At 47.1% G+C, this 19,558-nt stretch overlaps 1 protein-coding gene across 1 annotated transcript in view; it reads left to right on the plus strand.

The window, feature by feature from the left end:
- The window catches only part of ITSN1 (intersectin 1), a 213,827-nt gene that overhangs the window by 174,876 nt on the left and 19,393 nt on the right, over positions 1–19,558 (plus strand). Inside the window, exons 29-30 of the mRNA XM_063081469.1 lie at positions 685–876; positions 18,382–18,503. Of these exons, the coding sequence (XP_062937539.1) occupies positions 685–876; positions 18,382–18,503 (314 nt within the window). The remainder of the gene's footprint in view (positions 1–684; positions 877–18,381; positions 18,504–19,558) is intronic.

Genomic DNA, 19,558 nt, shown 5'->3' on the forward strand with positions numbered 1-19,558 from the left:
TCTATGTAGGTTGGTTAAGAAAGATAAAGTGTGGACTATGACCTAATGGTCCAGCCTGAGAAATGCCAGGGAACAAGAACAATTTCACCCCCTATATATAGGTTTGAAAGAAAACGAGAGAAGAAAAATTGTTCTTGAATGTGAAAATTTCTTTCTTTGAAGCAAAATTTTGAGATGCAAATATACAGCAGAATAATCTTTTAAAACACTGATTTTACTTTTCACTAAGATTTGGAATTTTTGGAGGTCAGACAATAATTACCTCCCATCTCAAAAAAAAAAAAAAAAAAAAAGAAAGAAAGAACTCTACTGAAGTCCCCATGATACACAGTTGGCCTGTGCAGCAGATTGGGGAGGGTGGGGGGGGTCCATCTTTCTGAGTCAGCGTGTAAGAATTCCACTTCACTCAAAATGAAAGCATTCAGTTATCACTGTAGGTATTCTGCTGACAAGTAAACATGGAAAAGAGGAAGATATTATAAAAACTAAAGACTTAGTGTGAAAGTTTTGCTATCTCTTCCTCTATTGCCCACACTATGAAAAGCCCTTTAGAACACTTCCACTTTATTTTATCATCTTCTGAAATGACACAAATGTTACAGGAGAATATCTAATGGCTGCAAACTGCCTGTTGCATGTGCTGTGGCGGGTGTGCAGCTGCTCAGCCTACCCTGTCTCCTGCAGTGTGCCAGGTGATCGGGATGTATGATTATACCGCGCAGAATGACGACGAGCTGGCCTTCAGCAAGGGCCAGATCATCAACGTCCTCAACAAAGAGGACCCTGACTGGTGGAAAGGAGAAGTCAATGGACAAGTGGGACTCTTCCCGTCCAATTATGTGAAGCTGACCACAGACATGGACCCAAGCCAGCAATGTAAGTGCCCTGGTGGCTCTGTCGCCTCTCTTCTCTGGAACCTTCCAGTGAAACATGCAGCATTGCTCTGATTCTGCTGAGCTTTGTTTGCAGAACTTAAAGCTAGACCATTGCTGCATTCACAACAGTCTCTTTGAAGACCTTCTGTAATGCAAGACTTTATCTTGTGGGGTTTCTTCTTTTTTTCTTTTTTGATTTTCATTCCTTCTGTAGCATGTCCCCTCCCGCCCCTTCCCCCTTTCCCCCCCCTTTTACTTTTTTTATTTTTAATCATTTTGGCACCATGCTGTTTACATGCCTGACTCATTTTCCTAGCTTGAATTTTGCTCATTGTTTTGTTTTGCTTATGTGTTGTTTTCCTCCTTTTTCTAGGAATCATATGTTGTCCATCCCCCCCTCAGGCTTGAAAGTCCTCAAAGAGACCCACTATCCCATATCACTGCCCAGAGGGATGATGGGAGATGCAGCCTTGATCATGTGACTTCCAGCATGATCACCTACTGCCTTCTGAGTAGAAGAACTCACTGCAGAGCAGTTTACCTCATTTTACCTTAGTTGCATGTGATCGCAATGTTTGAGTTATTACTTGCAGAGACAGAAGCAAAAATTACAAAAATACACAGGGTAGTGGGTCCTTTTGTGGCTTTCCTAGTTACTCAACTTGACTTCCCCCCACCTTTGCACAGGTGCTTTCAATAGTTTTAAAAATATTTTTAAATATATATTTTTGCCTTTTAATAAAAAAATTACTTCTTTGCTATTTTGGTTTTGCAAAAAGACCCACTATCAAGGAATGCTGCATGTGCTATTAAAAATTGTTCCAAATGTCCAGAAATCTGAGACTTGATGTATTTTTTCATTTTGTCCAGTGTTACCAACTAAATTGTGTAGTTTGGGGTTCCCCCCGCCACTATAGAAGGAGTTTCAGTATATCTGTTTTAAAGACATGTAGAATGAGCCCAATTAAACAGAAGGTGTTTTGTATCTGTTTGTGTGTATTAGATGTACTTTGTTGAGCATGTAATACATCTTGTACATAAGCAATTAGTTCTTTACATGGCAAAAGCTATTACCTTGTATGATACGCTAATCATATTGCATTAATTTTATTTTGCACAGTGACCTTGTAGCCACATGAGAAAGCACCTGTGTTTTTGTTCAGTCTCAGATTTATCTGGTTGAGTTGGTGTTTGTTTTGGGTTTTTAATTTTGTGTGTTTTCATACCATAAATCAGTAGACAACACCACTGAGGTTGTTATGATCAATGATATCTACAATCTCTATTTAGTCTCTGTTACATGAAGTTTTATTCCAATTACTTTTCATGGAATGACATATTTTGAACAAGTAATTTTCTTGACAAGAAAGAATGTATAGAAGTCTCCCTTCAATTAATTTCCAATGTTTACATTTTTTAACTAGACTGTGGAATTTCTACAGATTAATATGAAATGGAGCTCATGGTCCGTTTATGTGTTAGATGTGCTGTTGCCGAAGCCATGTTTGTCTTTTAAACACTAGTTGGAAGCTCTCAATAAAAACGCTCGTTGCTGACAGCACAGAAAATGGGGTAGGGGAAGCCTCAAGCACAATCTAGCTGTCCTACTAATGACTTTGTAACATGTAGTTCCCTCCCGTGTCCCCATCTCTCCCGGGAGACTGTGTGCTGGCAGTGGGAGCAGTCTCTCTCCATTCACGTGGTGCCGAGAACGAGGACTGCTCCTCCTCGTGCGGTTGCGCTGCTTCAGTATTTTCATGGATATGAATGTAAAATATATAAGTATATAAACCTGCGGCTTTAACAACTGTAATACAACCTTTTGACTTAGTTCCGTGTATAGATAATTAAATTCTTCATATAAAAGTTAGATGGAAATGTCTCTGTGTTCTTGGTGTTGGAACCTGGCAGTGGTGAGGGGAACCACATAGACTAGAGGGCAGAGGACAGCCCTCCCTCTCCTCTTGCTACCCTCCTCTCCCTGATCAATATGTAAATGATTACTGCTTGTAATACTGGTCTTGAAGCATAGAACTCTACCACCCTGTTTAGCAGTTCCCTGTCTCATCAGAGATTCGGTATATGTTGCTGACACATTGTGCCATGTGCAATTTGGTTCATAGTACAAAACATTTTCCAAAAGATGTATCATAATGGACTGGTGAACACCCAGCAAATATGTGGGTAAAGATGGAAACTTGCACATCTTCCATAGTATTGGTCAGGGTCCGCTTCTGCCTGGCATTCTCCAGTCTTGTTGCCTTTGCAGAAATAAACCAGCATGTACATTGATGAAACTGTTTGCTACAATGACCAAATGTTTGATTTCATCCCCATGAACTTCATTTATTGGGTTTCTTCTGTCATTCAGTTGGAAAGTGATTTCTTTCATCAGTTCACCAAATATTTTGGGGGAGACATCTGCCATATGTTCTACTGGGTTCTGGGTAGAGTGTGATTGAAACAAGGTCCCTGTCCTCATGGAGCTCATATTCTAATGGGAGGAACAAGCAGAGAACCATACTCCTGGAGTTCATATAAATCTACATGGGTGTGTGCGATAAGGTGAATTTCTGTGCTAGAAGTGTGTATGCAAGGCACTGCTGAGGAGGCAGGGCACAGGGAGGGCAGCTGCGGGGAAAGGGTTAAAGAACCTGCCAGAAGGAAGTGATATTTAAGCTAAGAACTGAAGATGAGGAGCCAGATGAAGCGGGGAAGAGAAGTGGTGTTATAGATAGAGGTGTCAGGACCTGCAAAGGCCCAGAAGTGGGTGCAGAGAAGGTCATCCTCACTGTCCCCAGTCAACCACTTGTGGAGCAGCAGTCCAGTTAGCAGGCCCCTTCTCTTCCCCTGGACCCTTCACCTATATAGGCCAATGTTTCTTCTCCAGTCTTGAGTTTGCCTGGAAGGGACACAGTTGTCAAGGTGGGTAACTCATACCTATATAACTCTCTCTAGTTCCCTCTCAAGATCATTCCTCCAGGCTTGTTTCTGGGTTTGTGAAGCTAACACAGGTTGTCCCCCAGGAAACTGCTCCTTCCCCTCACCAATTGTTCAGTTTGTATTTGATTGTAGAGTATCCATCTGACCCAGTGTTTCTCAGCCATAGGGGCTGCTACTCATGTCTAATGGGTAGAGGCTGAGGAAGCTGCTTAACATCTTGCAATGCATGGGACAGCCCCCTCAAAGAGAATGATCTGGCCCCATATGTCACCAGAGCCGAGGCTGAGAAACCCTGGTCTCACCTACTAGCTACCATGGTTAATGTTCATCTGGCTGCTTGGGACCAAAAAGGTAGCCCTGTTGGTGGCTACTGGGGTTGCTCTTGTAACTACTATTGAGTAAATTTAATCATCTAATACATTCATATCACATATCTGAGGCATAAAAAGTATCCCAGCACCTTGGTTTTATATTTAAAAATCTTATTCTTCTTGATTATTCTCCATACTCTGCACTTGGGTACTAGATTAAACTACTTTATTCATATTGTCAAAGAATCTGTTTAACAAAAATTTGAGTAAAAAGGAGAGAAAGCATCTTCTAATTAAATCAGTGAAAGGATACTAGGTATCTCTTTTGATCCCAGAGTTGAAAGGTGTGTTAGGGTTTGTGTGTGTGTGTGTGTGTGTATTTTAGCTATTCGTTAAACAAAAATAACTGGTCACTAAATCATTTAATTTCATATTGGTCTGTGTAAATGTATTTGCAAGTGAACTTTGGATACAGTTGCGCTCCATTGGCTTATAGACAAGAAAAGTCCAAACAAGATCACCTTTCTTGTGCACTTATGAGTCGGGGCCTCTCCACACTGCAGGACAGGACCTGGAGTGCTGAGGAACTAGGGTGGTCATGGCTCCTCAAGTGGCCCAAGGCCCAGACAGCCCCTGCATAAAAGGGTGTTGTTACAAAATATTACACCATTGCACGTATGGTGGAAAACCGGTGTCTGCCTTTTCTGGAAGGGAACCCAGGCAGACCCAGACTTCCCTTGCACATAGCAATTGGGTTGCCTATGCCTTCTTTGATACCATAAGAAGAAAAACTTAGAAACACTAGCTTAGGAAAACCCTCCAGATAGTGGGTTTAACCATATGAAGTTGCCAATATTACTGTTTCTTACCTATAGAAACAGCCATTTCATATGGTTCAACCTAGTATAATTTAACCATTGCTTGGCACATGGTAAGTTAGGTGTTCAAAAACACCTATGTAACAAATGGATTGAATGAGGCTGTATAGAAAATGCTAGAGTCCTACTTCTCGACACACACTGCATCACCCTTGGCGAGGAAACCAAGACATCTCTCCAGTTTCCTTTCCCTTTAGATGTGAGCTTTCCAAAGGCAATGATATCCTTGGAAGGGGCTGCTCCTGGAGCCTCTTGCTCATTCGCCTAAGAAGGAAGGTGAAGACCCTCATCTGGGCCAAGTCTCCACTCCAGCATGGGGTTGGGGAATCACCCCACGCAGATAACAGTTGGGAATGGGCACAGCAAATCACAATCAGTCCTGCCTCCTGGGAAATCGAAAATCATTTCTGAGACACTGTGAATATTTTTTTTTTCTTCTAGCAAAATTATAAATTAATCCTATTCATTCTTTTTAGTTCCAAAAATATCCAAGAGAATTTTTATAGAAACTATATTGAATGCCAATTGTCCCAAAAATGCATGGAAAAGCAGCCCCTTCTTCAAAATGGCTGATATTTAAATTGGATCTGGTAGGACAGGGGAATATGTTAAGATCAAAGATCACGATAGCCTCATGTGAACATTTCACTTCAGCTGGAGTTCTCTTGGGCCCTTTTTAAAGAAAACCCCACATATGAAAAACCAGACTTCTGGAATGTTTCCTGATGTGTAGTAAGCTATTCCATTTCAAAGGGTTTCAAAGCCTCTGAGGAAGATTCTATCAACTGAAAGCTCCCAGGCATTTTTAAATTATATGACTTGATTCACAAAAATTAAGATTTTAGTTGTAAAAAATGAGCATCAGCTATAAGATGTACACATATTGTCTGTGCAAGTTGCTGTTAAGCATGCTACCTCTTAGATGCTTCTTTGTTACTGTTTTATGGTGTCATCTGTGTGTCGGGGGGCGGTGCAGACAGACACAGGCGGTGAGACAGAGTGACTTACAGGTGACTTAAATGCCTGTGTCTGTAGCTCGGTAAAATGTGTTGAATGGTGAGGTCAGGATACTGCCAGAAAGCAGATAAATACCACTGTCCAGAAGATTCTGGCAGAGGCTTACAGCTGCTGTTTCCACATCTGCTTGGTGCACCATTACTGCATGATGTTGCAAGCCTCAAAAGAGGAAGCATCACTTCCTTTCAGTCAGCCTAGTGTATTTTTAAATGTTGGACAGTTCCTCCTCTTGATGTAGTTTCTCCAAACTCTGACCTAGGAGAGGGGAAGGCCCTTTTGATCTGCCAGTTTTCATTAAGGAAGCTGTTGCACTCGGTGAGAGTAGTAAGCCACTTGATGTCCCTGGCTTCCCCTCTCATGTCCCATGCTGTCCCTTCCCATGCTCAGTCCCTGTCACCACACGTTCTTGCACACTGATCCACTGTTGTGTTCCAGGCCCCACCAGGGAAGTGGGGAAGACTTTAGGTGGGAGTGTGGTGCAGAGATGCTCCCTGCAGATTATCAGATGAGGTCGAGAGCTTAGAACCCATTGGGCACAAGTCCTGCCCCTCACAGCTGAGGACACTGAGGGTCTAGGGAGACCCAGTGATGTTAGTTCTCTTCCTAATTGTACCATTTGGGAAGAGCAGCCCTATCTATCCCAGAGCCTTCACAGAATGAGTGAATGCGTCTTTGGAAAGATGGGGAATGTCCCTCTTCCCTTGTGCCATTCACTCATGGGAGTTGCCATGGGAGTCTACAGCCATTGGTGAAGATTCCAACATACTGGTGCTCATTTTCAATGCCTCAACCTTTAGTCCTTGTCACCTCAATTGCGAGCAGATTTCCCAAACACATAGGCTCACCCCAGATGCCCTCCCTCTGTGCCAGCATGAGGACATGTGTTGCGGTAGCTTCTCCATTTCCTTTCCTGACCTCCACAGAAAAACTTATAATAACATGGTTCATCTACAAGTTCAGTCTGATAGTTTACTTTATTCCTCTCACAATTCTGGAACATTTTATTTTCCTAGGGAATTGACATAACCACGTCCTGGGTCTTTACTGAGATGAAGAAGCAATCCAGGATGGCATCTCAGAGCATGGGTTCCAATTCCAGCCCTGCCACTCACTACTGTGTGACCTTGGGCAAGTTATTTAACCTCTTTGTGCTTCAGTTCTCCTGTTTACAATGGAGAGATGATAGTAACACCTAGCAGAGGGTAAGCACCTATAAACACTAGCCTGATGGTGGTGGTGGTTGGAGAGACAGGGCACTGTGCCTGGTTAGTAAGCATTACGGAACCCAAGCAGTGGCTTCCTGCTTTCTTTCTTGCCATAAACCAAGACAGCAAGTGGGTTGTGTGCATTTTGAGGCCTATCAGCTTAGGGATTTGAGAGAGAAAAGATTGGACAGCTTCCCTTAAAACTTTCATACATCTCATTGCAAGATTTGCCCCACTGATTTGTGCACAAATCACAGCCCCCTTTCCTCCGTTAGCAGGGTGCCCACCTGTGTGAAATTGAGCAGCTTTTTAAACCTATTTCCTGCACTCCTGAAAAATGCAGTGACACTGTCTGGACTTGAGGCCAGAGCCTGCTCAGCAGACTCTTGGCAATGTGGACAAGCAGCCCGTGTTTCACACGGCTGGCTGTGGGGAGGCCAACAGAAAGATGGAATGTGCAGGGCTTTTAAATGTCACGTCTGCGGACTCTGTTGGCAGGACCATGCAGCGCTCCACAATAAACCTGTCACAAATGCATTGACTCACTGGGTGCTTTATTTCTCATCACAGCATTCTGTGGCCTTGTGTTCTCTTGCCAGCAAAGAATGGAATGTTCAGCCCCCCAGACATGCCAGCTGCGAGTTTTTTTTTAAGGAATCATGCGGCTTGGATATGGGACATGTGCTACCAGGGGGTGCTTCCCCAAAGCACCATCACCAGAGCAGCTGCCCCCAGCATGCTTGAAGACTCCAGGAGGCTAATTCCCTCCCTGCCCTGTGGCACACACCCCAACATGCCTCTCAGGGTCCAGAGCTCTGGCCAGGAGGTTTTGCTGTTTGCTGGGCCTCCAGCAGAGCCTGAGCTACAGGATCTGCCCCAGCAGAGGAGGCAAGACCGGGGATGCCTCTTTCCTCTCTGGGGTATTACCTTGGAGTTGGGAGGCTCCTAGAGAAGGCCCCCACATGTCTGAGACCTCAGCAACGGCCTCTACTGACTTGGTAACCAGTAGAAACCCTCATCCCACTTGTCCTCAAGAGGCAGAAGTGCATCTGCCAGTCTCTCCCCACCTTCCCTTCCTTCCTCCGCCTGCTGGGTCAAAGGCTCTGGACATGCCTGTGAGACAAGGAGGGGCCAGGCTCCTGCTCCCTGCGAATCGAGGCTGAGAGATATGGAACCAGCCTATGATGGGGCTGTGCTGAGCAGATCACGCCTGCTCTTGCAGAGCTCGTGGGAGCAGGAGGAGACAACCAGTGGACCATTAATCAGAAATTCCAGCTAGTGATGGATGAGATGGGACAGAGTGTGAATAAGGGCTGGGGCTCTAGTGGATGCAATGGCCGTGGAAGGATGCTCTGAAGAGGTGACAGGGGGGTGGATACCTGACTGCAGAGAAGGACTCTGCCTGTGTAGATCAAGGGCAGGTGCATTCTCAGCCCAAGGTACAGAAAGTGCAAAGGCCCTGTGGGTGAAGGAGCTGCCCCTGCCCCTCTGTGAGGATGGCTCTAGGCTGCTAACTGGTCTCTCTGCACCCACACTTGCCTTCTTCCCTCTTCTCCACGCTGCGGGCAGAGAGCTATTTTAAAAACATGATTTCTTTGGTTTAAAATCATACAGGAGGTTCCTGGCCCCCATAGGATGAAGACCCAAATCTTCTACTCAGCCAGCAAGACCCCGCCTGATCTGCGCCCTTCTTCTCCAGCCCTCTTGCATTCTCTCTCCTCATTTATTCCTATTTGCCTTCAATTTTTAGCACAGCTCTGTCATCAGCTCCTCAGGGAAGCCTTCCCTAACCAGTGCGTCCTGTTATGCTGGAAGACGTGAAGTCCCAGGCTGGGCTGGTTATGGAGCTGGTTTTTAGGATCCTAGCCTGATGTTCTCTCTAGTTCTTTCTGTCACCTTTTGAGTTGCTGCCACGATCCTTCAGAGAAGTCCAGACATTTCTTGCTCTGATGGCTTTCCAACTGGCCCTCTTGAGAACCATCTCCTCTGTCCTGCAAACTCGTTATGGGAAAGTCCACTTTCATCATGGGAGTCCCTAGTGGGAGTTGGAGCCCGCACGTGCCCCATGTCAGGAGGAAGCTAGGGGTGCACAGGCAGCATGGAGCCTTCCCCAGCCCCAGAGGTGGCGGGGCTCAACCTCCCCAGCCTCGTCTACCACTCAGGGCACCTGTGTGCCCACCTGTCCAAGCCCGCCTAGTTGGGTGGTGGTACGTACATGGGCCCATCATCCAGCTCCACCCAGAATCTTCCCTCCATCACTACAGTCTCCTCACCACATCCCCAGGATTCCTCTCGAGTTTAAGACACTGGTGCACCCCAGCAGAAATGCTCTTACCCCATCTTCCTCACCTTCCCGCTCTGCCCACCTTTACCCTCCTGCTTTCTCTGCCACCTTCCCTCCATTAACTTGCCAAGAATCAGCTCTTTCCTGAATTCCTTGTCATGCATAAAGATGAGTGGATAGAGAGATTGGTACAACCTCTGCGGTAAGAGCACGAATGCATAGTGATAGTATCTACCTTGTATAGTTGACTTCTTGCAGGACACCTGTCCTCCCATTGATTATAAACTACTTTGCACTCTTGCATATCCCCTAAGGCACCTTGCTCTGAGAGGACAGCCCTGTGTCACCTTCCTGTTGTTCCACAGGCTCAGTCCTTTCTCCCTGATGAGGCTGTGTGGGGCAGGACACATCAGAGTGTCCTTCTCCTCACTGGTCTAGAACCCAGCTCAAAACCTGTGCATGGGAAGTCACAATCATTTAAAAAATAAATTCTTGTGAAAAGACTCTAAAACAAGAAATGAGCTTATTCATTGTAAAAATTGTTCTTCATCATTCTTATAACCACCCAAAATACTATGTGTGTATTCATTCAGTTTTCTAGGAGGGGCCTGGGTGGATCTATGCAGTTGCTGAAAATGAGCAGGAAATGTCACGGGCTCAGATTGTCTTCTGTGTTCCAGCAGGGTCAGTTTGCCAAGTTAGGAGAGTCCCCAGGGACCAGGCTATTCTCTCACCCTTCTGAAGAAAGTTCTGTTGGGATGAGAAGTACATCTGCCCCTCCAGATAGTCCAGAGCTGGTCTGGCCTCCAGAGCTTCCATGGGCTGGGGCTGTCCTGGGACTGGTTGTTCAAGGGTCATTTTCAGAAAGTACCCAGTTACCTTGACTCAGACTGGCCACTGCTGGCACCAGACAGCCCTGGGTTCTAAGGACAATCATGTCCTCTCAGCCAGATCTTGCAGGAATCTACTGGGAGAGGAAAGAGTATGGACTACCTCCAGGCCCACCCTTTGAAAAGCTGGTGGGTTCCTTCTGATTCCATTTCCTGAGACATCACAAACAAAGGTTTTATTCTTGATAAAGGAAGTCACCATAGGTCTCCAGACCCATGGCATTGAACAGAATGACCTTTGAAGCCTTAGCCCTGGAGGTGGGGGTTAGTGGTAGCCATGTGACCTCACATGCGGCTGCAGAGGAACCCCCAGAACAGATTGTCAGAGGTTCTCTGGGCTCCGGGCCAGGATGGCCTTGGAGGGACAGTGTCCTGTGGTCACGGCCACCATGCCCCCTTGGACACTGCTTGAGTGACCTGCCATGGGCTGGATTCTGCTCAGTAGTTGTAGCAACTGTCATGCTACATGTGCCACGATGGATCTAGTTTCCAAATCTCACCCCCTTTTTCTACCAGGTGTCTTGATTTCTGGGCTCTTTCCTCTGAGTGGTCCTCTCTTGGCTGCACATTGGAATAATATAGGAGCTTTACAAAGGACAGAGGCCCAGGTCCCACCCCAGCAAGTCAGATTTAATTGGTTTGGGGGACAGCAGGGACACTGGGATTTTTAAAAGCTCCTTCGGCGACTCCAACGTGCAGCCCAACTCGAGGGCCACAGCCCCTGTCCATCCTACACACAGCTGCCACAGTGATCCTCCCGTAACACAGCCAGAACCTTCTGGGCTCTGCAACCAGAGCCTCCTCCACTGCACTTCCCCACCTGTTATGGGCCTCATTGTGTCCCCTAAAATTCATATGCTGAAGCCCTAACCACCAGTACCTCAGAATGACTGTACTTGGAGGTAAGTTATTTAAAGAAGTAATTAAGTTAAAATGAAGCTGTTAGTGTGGGCCCTAATCCAATCTGACTGGTGTCCTTATAAGAAGAGGAAATTTGGACACAAAGAGACACCAGGAATTTGCACGCAGAGACCTTGTGAGGACATGGGCAGAAGGCGCCCACCTGCCAGCCGAGGAGAGAGACCTCGGGAGAAACTGGCCCTGCTAGCACCTTGACCGTGGACTTTTAGTTTCCAGAACTGTGAGGAAATTACTATTTGTTATTTAAGCCACCCAGTCTGTGATACTTTTTCATGGTGGCCTGAGCAAATGAAGACACCACTTTTCCAGAAGCAAGTGGAATGAGTGGTGGTTATACAAGAAGCACAGTGGTGAAGGGCATGAACTCTGGGGTCTGACTTCCTCTGCCATCTATTAACTGAGGCTCTGTCAACTGGCTTAACTTCTCTGTGCCTCAGTGTCCCTGGCTGTTCAATGGGAGAACACAGTCATAGCCACCACAGAGGATTATTGCTGGATTCAGTGAGCTGGTGTCTGCACACTGCCTGCCTGGGACCGTGGCGAGAGCGGAGTGGCCTTCCATGTGATCGCCTGTCATTTGCCATCGGCCAGCTTCCCCTGCCGCACCTTTCCCAGGGCTCCCATTTGCTCCAACTGTTCACTCTGTTTGAATCCCTCTCTACTACCCAAACACCCCACTGTTTGCCTGATGAAGTTTGACTCCAATTACTCTGCAGAATAATCCCAGATCCCTCTGGTAAAATCTATTGCCTCCTCCCTCATAGTCTGATAAAAATGTGTTTGGACTTCTACTATTACTCCTCCATCTGCCTTCATACTCAAAGGATTTATTCATGGCAGCTACTCAGGATACCTAAAATCCTGCAGGATAGGGAACAGTGAGAGCAGGAACTCAGGAAGAAAGAAAAACAAGCATGGTGACATAAATGGGGCCAGGAATGAGCTAAAAAAAAAAAAAAAATGCATACCATAGGGGACCTAACAGGACCAAGAGTCCCAGCATCAGTTACAAGGCCAGGAATGATATGCCCCCTTTTTTAACCCTAACATTCTTATTTATGGGAAATCAAGGGATGACTTATTGCTGTGGGGAGTTTGATTTTCACCATGTCTCAACAGTTGTGAAACTGCCTGGCAGCCTATGTAGACTGGATTCCCCTTCTTGGGAGAAAAAGAAGCTTATTTGGAAGCCACATTGGCCCCTTTAAGCTTCTGGGTTATGACAGTGCAGCTGAGTGGAAGCCCCCTGAGGGACCCAGCTACATGGGGGTAGGAAGAGTCCCCAGGACAGGCTGGAATGGGATGCTGGAGCTTAAATGGACATAGGCACAGGGGTCTTGGGTGGCATCGCATGGCGTTCCTCTGCCTCTCACTGCAGGCCTCTGTGCCTCTCCAGACCCCCCTAAAAATTGAATCTGAAGGATTTTGCAACTCTGAGGTCTCAAGGACTGGTAACAATGTGCAGTGATGCCCTTTAAGAAGTGCCTGCGACTCGGCATGGATCCCAGAGCCTGGGATGTCCAAGCCTCCAGGAGACTGCAGGCTCCCTGAGGACAAGGAGCCAACCGCCTTGCCCATCATTGACCCCAGCACCAAGCACAGAGGGTGGATCACAGCAGGACCACATGATTTCATTGCATGGAGAACACTGGGGTTCCAGACTTCAGCTGCAGGGGGTGAAGGGAGGGACACAGTGTTAGACAAGAGAACTCTCTTCATGTCATATCCACATTGGTTTCATTGGCTTTCCTACAGGACAGGCCACCCCACACGCACCACTCTACTCAGGATGTCAAGGACAGCACAATTAGATTAACTTTCCCAGGAGAATCCATTGCAGCCACAGGGGACCAGGGTCACCTGGCAGGAGACTAGGGCCATGGGGAGAAGTCTGCAGTGTAAACAGGAGCCCAGGACCCCAGTTAGCACGTCTCCTGCTGACCCAGGGCCATTTAGCCAGAGGATTCGAGCTGAATGTCCCCAGAGACGTTGGTATAGCTTTTCCTTGAAAGATAAAAAACCATTGCCCAAGCTTCCATATTGCTCTGTCTCCCAGTCCCTTCACATTTTGTCTCCAAACTCTTGTTCCAGCATCACGACCTCTGTAATCTGGCCCTTTCCTCCTTCCCACCTTCTCTCCCACAGCATCTCTGCATTTCCCTGCCACCCGGGCGAAGGCTTGTTCATGCTGGTGCCTGCAGCCCCAGAGTGATGGCCTCATCCTCCCCAGCTGCATGAAACCGAGCATCACGAGCAACCTTCCTCCCTCAGCATGGGGAGTGCCCACTTTTCTGCGTCCCTGCCATCCCCACCATCAGCTTCTTTAATGCTCGCTATTTTTAATTTAATTTTCCTGTTGAGTCTTCCCCAAGGTTGTGAGTTTCCCTGAGGACAAGGCCAGTATCTTGCTTATTTCTGTGTCTCTTGGACTTTATAGGAACTTAATAAATATTTATTGACCAACTGATTGTATGTTTTGGCCCTTTCATAACAGGAATGAAGCCTGTTTATTTGCGTTGCTCAATGGCCAGCTTACTGTGGGGGCTGGCTTGGTTTTCCAAATTATGCTCCTCTTGGGAAAGGCAGAATGATTAGAGGTGTCGGGGAGAGCAACGTTCGCTTTTTATTTAATGCTCTGTATCCTTTGACATTTTACAATATGCATGTGTTCATGTATTGCTTTTGTAATAAAATGATTTATTTAAATTTTGCTGTTCCTATGAATGATGGTTGAGAGTTACAAGATGACCTTTTCTGGGTAAAATTTTCCCTTATTTTTCTCCAGTGCCCCAGACTCAAGTCCTTTCCAAGGTACATCACAGTTCTCTCTCTCCACTTTGTAAATTTATCTTACTGTACAAAATTCTAAGGGATGGCATATAGATGAGGAATTTTATGTGGGCTGTAATGCGGATCATTTTTAACCGCCTGGGGTCATTTGCAATATTATTTCAGCTGTGAGTGGATTTTAGTTAGTTATGAGAATCTCTTCATCACACCAAGATGCCCATGGAAAATTGTTTGCCCTGCTTTATCCACTCGTTTTTCACTGGGAAAGAGGGCCAGCAAAGCATGTTTATCCTGGGACCCAAAGGAGAGAAGGGCCATGTACCTCTACCGATAAACAAAACTTTTTTTTATTGGAAATGTCTTTTCCACTTACCCTGCTTCAAATAATGGAGGTTTTAAACTCTCCTGTTTTTCTAAATATTAAAATTTCAAAGGCAGGATATTTTTGAGTTCAAAGTGTCTATTTCAAGTATTTAATGGTTTTCTTGGTCTGGCATTCACCAGCAAGAATTTCTAAAACAACATCCCATGGGTCAGTTCAGTGGCTAAAAAGACGATTCCAAGCCAACGTTGTTGGCACATAATGTGGAGATGAATCTCCCTACAAAACCTTTGCTTTTCATTCGTTCTGGGTCCTGGAGAGGCCACTGGGGCCATCCCCTTGCCTCCAGGCAGGCTGGTGGGTGGACCTATGTGGGGTGGAATTTGCTGCGTCGAGCAGCCCAGTGTCCCCCAGCACTCCCTGGGACCTCTCCTCTCAGCTCCGTCAGCTCTGACTTGGACCTTGCAGGGTGTATGGACTGGAAGGCCAGAGATGCCCGTGACAGGAAGCCATGCAGCAGCCCTCCCATTCATCCCGAACTGGCCCCGGGCACCTGAGATTCTTGGATCAGTGGCCCAAATTTACCCCGGGCCTTCTGCTGTTGCTCTGGCTCTGAGCTTCTTCACAACTTGCACTGTATACAACTCGAAGTCTCAGAGGAACTTCTGAAATCCACAGCAAGCCAGTCATCTTTCCTCACAGATCCTTGTTTCCAATTCCTCAGTCATCCTAAGAGTGTCTTCTGGTCACTTGCACCTCCTTGCTACAGAGCGAAATCCTGGTCTGGTTGTCAGTTGCAAGTAATGTCAGTGTTTCTCAATGGGATGCTATTGGCATCTGTGTGGGCAGTTCACTGTCCTGTATATTGCAGGTCATTTAGCAGTCTTGGTCCATCCTGGCAAATTCTAGCAGTTATCTCATCATTATGACAACCAAGAATACACTTGCACTGTCAGCCCTGGGGATAGGATTGGGGGCAGTACTACCTTCCGCCTGGGGGGCAGTACCACCCCCAGCTGAGGACCACTGAACCCCAAACTTCTTATCTGTACTCTGAAGGGCAGACATCTCTCTTCCTACATCCTGAATCCCCAGCACCAACGTAGTTAGTAGCAGACTTGTGGCAGGACATCAGTAAATATTGGTCAAATGAGTAAATGAATGAGATCCATGAACAGGCTTCAAGAGGGCCCGTGAACCACATAACATTGTGTGCTGAGTGTGTGTATATTGTGCGTGTTGTACACATGTGTGCTGGTGTGAGAACCCATAGCAGCCATCAGGTCCTCCAAGGGCACTGTGACCTAAAGGGACATTGGGAAGACTGGTCCCAATGTCAACTGGCCTGATGTGTGTGTGTCACTGCAAATATCACAGCATGATGTTTGTGAGGAGAATTTTAGAACTGCCACTCTGTGCCAGTATTTTACTATCCTATGGAAGGGGACATCCTGAAAACCCCTAACGTGACCCTGCTTCCGCGAGAGGGCACTCAAGTCCCATGGTGCCAGGGCTGCATTTGGCCCTTTCACAAGAAATGGCCTGAGTCCTGGACCCTTAGACTCACTCACAGGAGAGTGAGGCAAAAATAGGGCAGGAATGGGATATGTTTTCCCAGAGCTCAAGAATGTTGCTTGGGTGACTTTCCCAGTAAAAGTCAGAGAAATCGATGACATTACTCAGCTTCCCACAAACCTGAGCTCACATAGCAGCTCAGCAGAAGCTGGATGGAGTGAGTCAGTGATCATGGCTTGCTTCCTTCCTGAGAGTTCATTGTTGATGCAGCTGTTTTAATAAACGACAATCAACGCCCGAGGCAGGAAGAACAGCTGAACCAAACTGGTGGCTGGGCAGAGGGCCCAAGTTCAGATGCATCTGCAGACCTGTGCAAGGGTTCACACTCACCTGTGGCCTATGGAATTTTAGCTTGGCTGCACAGCAGTGGCTCTGAGTGAGGTCAAGGATAGAAGGGTGCTGAGGGTGTTAATATAACAATGGCTCATTCCCACAGCTTTCCTGGCATCCTCCTGCCTGTCCTGGGATGTTCCTGTTCCAGCAAGAGAAGTTACAGCATCCAGGAAGGGCAGTGGGCTAGGGGAGGGGACAAAACTGAGAGCTGGAAGTGCCCTAGCCCTAGAGTTAATCTCTAGGGTAGTGAAGCATTTGCCAAGGAGTATACGGTACATTTGCCCCAGAGGGATCATTTTATTTGCAGAAGCTTCCAGCACATAGACTAGATCAGTCATGAACCCAGATAACCCCCTCGGGGGAAGATGGAAACTCTGAGGAACCCTGGTAGTCCAGAGCAGGCTTATCCAACTCCAGTGTGCCTAAAAAATCACCTGGAGAGTTTGTTAAATCAGATTCGTGGGCCCCAACTCCAGAGAGTCTATTCAGCAGGAGTCTGATTATCTGCATCTCGAACAAGCTCCCAGGCAGTGATGCGGCTGGTCCAGGACTGCACTTTGACCGGTCTCCAGCAGCGGTTTTCCCACTGTGCTCCGTTGCGCTCTCTTGTGGGGAACAGAGGGGCTGAGAAAAGGAAGTGAATGGGATTTGGTTCTGACACCCCCACCTGTACCCACGACATCTCCCAGTCTACCTATTTTACAAATCTGGCATCTGCAATTACATAAAGAACCTCTGATAAGAAGAAGTGCGGGAGACTACTGGTCTGGAAGGGGTGGGCTCAAGCATGCACATGGTGTGCTCTCAAGAACCCAGCCTACCCACCCCTCATTCCAGCGTGCCTGGGGCAGGGGGCAGCCTCTACCAATAACAAGCCAAGTAAGCTTAGTCAAGGGCGGACACCGTCTCAGGGCAGCAGGGTAGCCCATCCCCTCAGCAGACCTGCCCTCTGTGGTGATCTTGTTCCAGGCTGACTGCAGCCGGAGGGGCTATCCTGGCTGCCTGAAGTTTTTCTGCTCAGCTTATACAGGGGCTGGGCAGCGGCCTTGTCCAGGAGAGTTTTTCCAGCATTGCCTTTGTGCATCCTGTGTCTGCCTGGTCCCCAGGCCCACCAGGAGTCTCAGCACAACCACCTCATTCTCCAAAACCCAGCCTCAGGATACACTTACGCCCTCTTGGAGGTCGGGTCCAGCAGTAGTGGTGTGGGGGAGAGCACAGCCTCCAGAGGCCAAGTCTCAGGCTTCACCTCTTGTCTTCATCACTCCTGAAATGAGAGATCTGGGGTGAGGCAACCTCTCTAAGCCTCAGTTTCCCTGTCTATAAAATGGGGATAATTCTAGTATAATATGTGAGCACTAAATGCAGTTGTCAATCTAAAGCTCTTAGCACAGTGCCTGGCATGGTATGAGCCCTCAGGAAATGTTAACCAATTGTTACTAAGTCTTCTCTCTTAACATTATTTTAGTGATTTTGATAAGTCAGGAGTGTGTCGCCTGTTTATAGGGCTGCCATAATAAATGATCACAAACTGGATAGCTTAAAACAACAGGGATTTATTGTCTCAGTTCTGGAGGCCAGAAGTCTGAAATTAGGGTGTCGGCAGGTCTGCACTTCCTCTGAAGTCTCTAGGGGAGGGTCTGGTCCAGACTCTCTCCTAGCTTCTGGTGTCTCCGGCAATCCTTGCCATGCTTGTAGACACATCACTCCAGTCTCTCTCTCTTCTGTGTCTGTCTCTGTATCCTCTTCTTATAAGGACACTGGTCATATTGGATTAGGGCCCATCCTAATTGAGTATGACCTTATCTTCATTTGATTACATCTCCAAGACTCTATTTCTAAATAAGGTCACATTCACAGGTACTGGGGGTTAGGACTTCAGCATACCTTTCTGAGGGACACAGTTCAACCCACAACAATGTCTACCTGGAGTGAAGCCACAGGGCGCAGCAGCCATAGAACCCAGGGAATCTTCAATGTGGTGCTCTAAGGGCTTCCCCAGACTTGGACTAAATTGTCCCAAATGGTTGTGTTTTCCAGGGTGTTCAGACTTACATCTCTTGGATATGTTGACCCCAACTGAAAGAAAGCGACAAGGATATATCCATGAACTCATTGTCACAGAGGAAAACTACGTGAATGACCTGCAGCTTGTCACAGAGGTAATGGCAGCTGTGCGTGGGGGGTGAGGGCACCTGCAGGGGGTAGGGAGAGAGAGGGGGGCCTTTGCCAAGGAGACCTCAGTGCTGATTCTGAGCCCGAGACACTTTCTATGTGTGGGGAGCATCTGGATGGCAGATTACCAGGGAGACTCACACCAAGAGAAGATGGTTAAATTCTCATTTGTGGTAAACTCTGAGTCATACTCACAGAGGGACAGATCACTCGTGCCAAGGGGCAAACGCCTGGAGAGGTGATGGGAGGGGACACATGTACTGAGAATTGAGAGTCCAGGCTCTAGTCAGAGAAGTTACAACTCAGCCACCAAATAGTTGATGCCATAGAGCCCTTCACAACATCTCCCTGACCCTCAGCATTGGCATCTGAAAAGGGCGGCCATCTGGCTGATATCCTGAGTAATTCCTAGTGCTCGTGTTACCTCCGAGGAAAATCTGTTGCTGAGAAGGAAGGTATTTCCTCCCAGGTCTCCATGAACCCCTTGACCGGGGCTGCTTCTCCATCTTGTCTGTCCTCCCAGATAGCCATTGAAGGGCCATGGCCACCCTGTCCACAAGGATGGGATATTCAGCAAGCCTTTGTCCATACCCACGGGAGTTGTCATATTAGGAGACAGGGATGTGCAGAGCACCCTACAATTGGAAAAGTACTGTAATCATTTGGAAACCCTCCCCACCACACCAAACAGTTGGGAAACCATCTTGTCTGACAGTCTTAACATCCAGGAAAGACACGCTGGGCTCTCCAGTGTTGGAGGAGTACAGGCCGGGTTGCTGTCCCACAAGACCACCGTTAACACATAGGAAGGGTTGGTGCAAATTAAGAAAAGTTGCTATTTTCTCAAGACATTTGACTGTTATTAAATATACAGTTAAGGATGTCTAGGATGTGAGTGTCACCCCTTAGAGAGGGCACCTTTGTGCAGTGCCCAAGAAGCACAGCTGTACGTGGTGGCCCTGATATACGTCAGGTTCAACTTCTGCTTGAGGACTCATGTAGAATAGTACTCGCAGGGACCAGCTGCAGCCCAGCCAAGCTT

Source organism: Cynocephalus volans, chromosome 1 (assembly GCF_027409185.1).
Source record: "Cynocephalus volans isolate mCynVol1 chromosome 1, mCynVol1.pri, whole genome shotgun sequence".
NCBI lineage: Eukaryota > Metazoa > Chordata > Mammalia > Dermoptera > Cynocephalidae > Cynocephalus > Cynocephalus volans.